Raw genomic sequence first — 4,278 nt, 5'->3', positions numbered from 1 at the left:
AGATTAATGCATGATTATAATTGGAAAGAATCTTTGGGTGTGGAATATTTTGTAACCAAATTTGTAACGACAAAAGCCTTTGAAAACACGTGCGCGTTGAGTATTTTGGTAAACGTCCGTGCAGAAGGCAAGCGTGGAATTATAAAATGCTCGGATTGCGTGAAAAACGCTGAGATTTCAAGATGAAATGTTTGTTTAGCAAATGCACTTTTTTTCACGATATTTGTGACTAGTTGTATTGTTTATTAATTAAAGGAAAAAGAGCTATGGCGGTGTTCAGCATAGAGTCAAAATATAGGAAAAATTTGTCGAATTTGGATTTAGCCCACCATGGCTGTTGATATCTTGCCTTTGGACTAGACTCGTGTTAAAAGCGCAGAATTTTTTCCTTCGCCGGCAACTTCTCCTCGTCAACAAAAAATGAAAGAGATGACTAGAACTTAGTCCCCTAGTGCACTGTCATTGCCATACTACTGTACCAGAGAACGCATGATAAATAAAGACGGAGAATAGTTTATACGTTTACTGACCTAATTAATTAATTAATTAATTAATTAACCAATTAATGAAAGGGCAAGATTATCTTAAAAGGCACTTCAAACTTAGTTATCTTGTAAACAAGGAGGGATTACGTTTTTTCAAACGCTAGCCGTATATCACTTACATTTGGACAGACTTAACCGACCAGAGTGTAATGTGAAGTGCTAAGTATCTACCCCATATGAACCATGTGAGCGTTAGCCCTACTGATGGAAATGGGCCCACATAGGGACAGAGAAAAACTCTGACCAGGGTGGGAATTGAACCCACGACCTTCGGGTTAGATCACCGCTGCTCTACCGACAAGGTCAGACGAAAGCAGGCCTTGGGAACCGTCGGACGATGTTAAAGTTCCCACGGCCTGCTCTCGTCTGACCTCGTTGTAGCTCAGTCGGTAGAGCAGCGGTGATCTAACCCGAAGGTCGTGGGTTCAATTCCCACCCTGGTCAGAGTTTTTCTCTGTCCTTGTGTGGGCACATTTCCATCAGTAGGGCAAACGCTCACATGGTTCACATGGGGTAGATACTTGGCACTTCACATTACACTCTGGTCGGTTATATCTTGTAAACAGTTCTTAAAAGAGATTTATTTATACAATAAGAAAGGAAGTTGAAAGAATATTCGGAAAACTTACTTTAGTTACAAAACAAAGTTAACAGCCACGTTTATGATAAAGAAAACTATACATAAATATACAGTTTACTTAAACACAATTGACAGTTTTGGAATGGATGGCAATCAAAGTTCACAACTTCAAAGCAATGGTGAAAAATTATCAGCAAAATTCAAAATAACGTAGTTGAGATTCGATCGTTGACAAAAAACTAACAATTTCCCTCAGTGTTACGATGAATATATATGGGATATCGACCAAGCGTGAAGTCAAGATGGCTGGATATTGGCCTCGTTCTTTTTTTGCGTGTTTATGGACCGAGACGAAGTCGAGGTCCATAAACAAGCAAAAAAAAAAGAACGAGGCCAATATCCAGCCATCTTGACCGAACAAGCTTGGCCAATAAAGGATTTATTATATGACTTAAAACACCAACAAAAAATTATCTTTGATCTTGCGAGACCAAGCGAGAAATCTCGAGCGGGCAAGATAGCTCCATCTTGCCCGCTCGGGTAGCCAATCCACAGCGCGCGATTTGGTTCATCTTGCCCGCTCACGCAGCTAGTCATATAAAAATGAAAGTTAAAGATCAATGAAATTATAGAATAAAATTCTTTCTAAAAATGTTAAGTTCACTTTTGAATAGTGACAACGTGTTTTTTCAAGTAGACAACAAAAACTTAAAGATCGATGGAAATATAGAAAAATCATTTTCAAAAAGCTAAACGCCCTGGCAAACTGCTTCAACATCCATTTGTTTTTTTTGAACAGCGATGTTTAAATTGTTTGCGCCCCTTCCCCCCACCTCCCCCCCCCTCTCCCCCACCCTCAAGATGTTGCATGACTTAAAAAGCTTTTAAACTTTGCTCCAACAACCATTCAACATTTCTGTTGTTATTGCGGATTTTGAATGCAGTTGAAGTCGTTCAAGAGACCTGGGCACTATAAGCAAACATTCCTCCTTTAATTTGATTGGCTAAAATACTCTTTAGTCGCGTCGCAAGCGCGGGCAAAAGTTGCAGGGTGGCTACACGGGCAACTAACTCTGAGATTTTGTCGTGAAAATTTCAACTCTGGCGACTTTTTTCTTGCGATGTTTTCACCTGTCGCGTCGCCAGTTCAAGGGTGGCTACACGTGAGATTTTCATCTCGCGCTGGCGACTCGACAAAGTTTGAAAAAATCGCATTACCAGCGCGAGCAAAAAATCGCTCGTGTAGCCACGGCTTAAAAGCTACGACGATAACAAACCAGCCAGTTTACAGGTATTCCACTTAAAATGAATAAAATACAATAAGATAAGAAAATTAATCATTAATAATCTACAGTAGCAAAACGAGCTTATGCATTTACATTCATACATTTAATTAATACTTATATGACAGTAAGCAACATAAATCGTGTGACGAATAAATGTACGTTGTGACAAATGGTAGGATTTTCTCGATAGTTTTGAATCCAGATAGTGCCTCCTCAAATGTTGTTTTTGAAGAGTTTGTTCGGAAGAGCTTGACACCGGGTGGGTGACAAGAGGTAAAATGCGTGTATTGGATGGTTTCAGTCGGCTTTTGATATGTCTTGATATCGAGAATAAATTCTTTCAGGATCCCATTATCCGAAGCTTCCATCTGTTACAGTACTGTACACTTGGGTCAGTCCTTTCCGGTATCTTTCTACGTCTTTTGACGTATGTGACTGAGAACATACGTGAAGTGGTTCACATACGTCCATAACTATGTGACGTAATAAATGACTGACCATAGTTCTCTTGCGATTGAATGAATGAATTAGGCCATCTTCGCTCCTAATGGGGAGCATAGGGGGTGAACTTTGGACCTCCACCTGACTCTATTTTTGGCAGTTCTCTTTGCCTCTAACCAAGTGATATTCTTCTTGGTGAGCTCATCTTGCACACTCCGCCTCCAGGATTGCCTTGGGCGGCCTCCTGAGGGTTCCACTCGAGGGCGGAACGGGTGATGTTATTCACAGGCTTAGCGTATACCCGATCCATTTCCACTTTCTTCTCTTGATGCTTTCTTCTATGCGACTCTGATTTGTCCTTCCCCATAGTTCTTTGTCTGAAATGACCTCTGGCCAACGAATATTCAGGATCTTCTTTAGACACTTGTTGAATAATGTCTGCAGTTTCTTGATCAGTAGTTTCGTCGATCTCCAGGTTTCCGAGCCATACAGAAGGCGGGCAGACTTCACGTTCGTATTGAAACTCCTGAGCTTTGTTTACAATAGACCTTTTCGGCTTGTACATTTTGTTTTCCCAATACAGATCATGTGAAAATACTCAGGAGGCTTGGTCCTTTGTTTTGTTCATTAAAAAGAGTACATGCAGGCATCTTTTTGCTTGCATGCCCTCATTTTAATGAACGAAACAAAAGACCAAACCTCCTGAGTATTATCACATGATCTGTATTGGGAAAACAAAATGTACAAGCCGAAAAGGTCTATTGCGATTGGCTACTGTGAAATCACCCTCTAAAGCCCCCCTGCGAGGTGCTACTAAAAATAGAAAGATACGGGAAAGGATTCACTCAGAGGGTTAATATGGAAGACGGAGGCTCCCGGTCCCGGGGGGGGGGGGGGTACTCCCTTATAAGGGCTTAATGGGGACGTGCGGCCAGCCAGGGTATGTTTTTCGGGATTTTTGTCTTGAACAGGGTATCGAATTTATCAATGTTTGTCTTAATTGGGTTAAATGTCTTAAATAGGGTATCAAAAATCGGAATTCTGTCTTAAAATGGGTAGGAAAATCAGCGATATTTGTCTTAAATAGGGTCAAGGTATAAGGGGCCGCGCCGCACCTCCCCAACCAGGGATACATCGAGTACCCCCCCCCCCCTTTCCCCCCCCCCCCCCCCCCTCCCGGGCTCCGGGTAAAGGACTCCTGACTCTTTTCGAATCATTTCCCTTGTATGCTGTTCTGTCTAGGAAAGTAATCTCCTCCTCTGTCAGCCTTATAGTTGGGTGGAAGTTCTTAGCTCGTGCAATAAACATGTTGATTTCCTGTTTATCTACGTCCCATAGTGAGAAAACGTCATCAATGAAACGTTTCCATATTGCTGGTTTAACTTTGCTGTGTCTTGACATTATTTTCACAACTCGGATGTCCGGT

The 4,278-nt window shown here is 41.5% G+C and overlaps 1 protein-coding gene across 1 annotated transcript in view; it reads right to left on the bottom strand.

The window, feature by feature from the left end:
• LOC138023153 (protein zntA-like) overlaps nt 1-3,417 on the bottom strand; it is a 15,511-nt gene extending 12,094 nt beyond the window's left edge. Inside the window, exon 1 of the mRNA XM_068870175.1 lies at nt 3,030-3,417. Within this exon, the coding sequence (XP_068726276.1) occupies nt 3,030-3,417 (388 nt within the window). The remainder of the gene's footprint in view (nt 1-3,029) is intronic.
• Between the last annotated feature and the right edge of the window lie 861 nt (nt 3,418-4,278).

This window comes from Montipora capricornis, chromosome 11, assembly GCF_036669925.1.
Source record: "Montipora capricornis isolate CH-2021 chromosome 11, ASM3666992v2, whole genome shotgun sequence".
NCBI lineage: Eukaryota > Metazoa > Cnidaria > Anthozoa > Scleractinia > Acroporidae > Montipora > Montipora capricornis.
The sequence above is the reverse complement of the archived record's forward strand: the minus strand, read 5'-3'. Positions and strand labels throughout refer to the sequence as shown.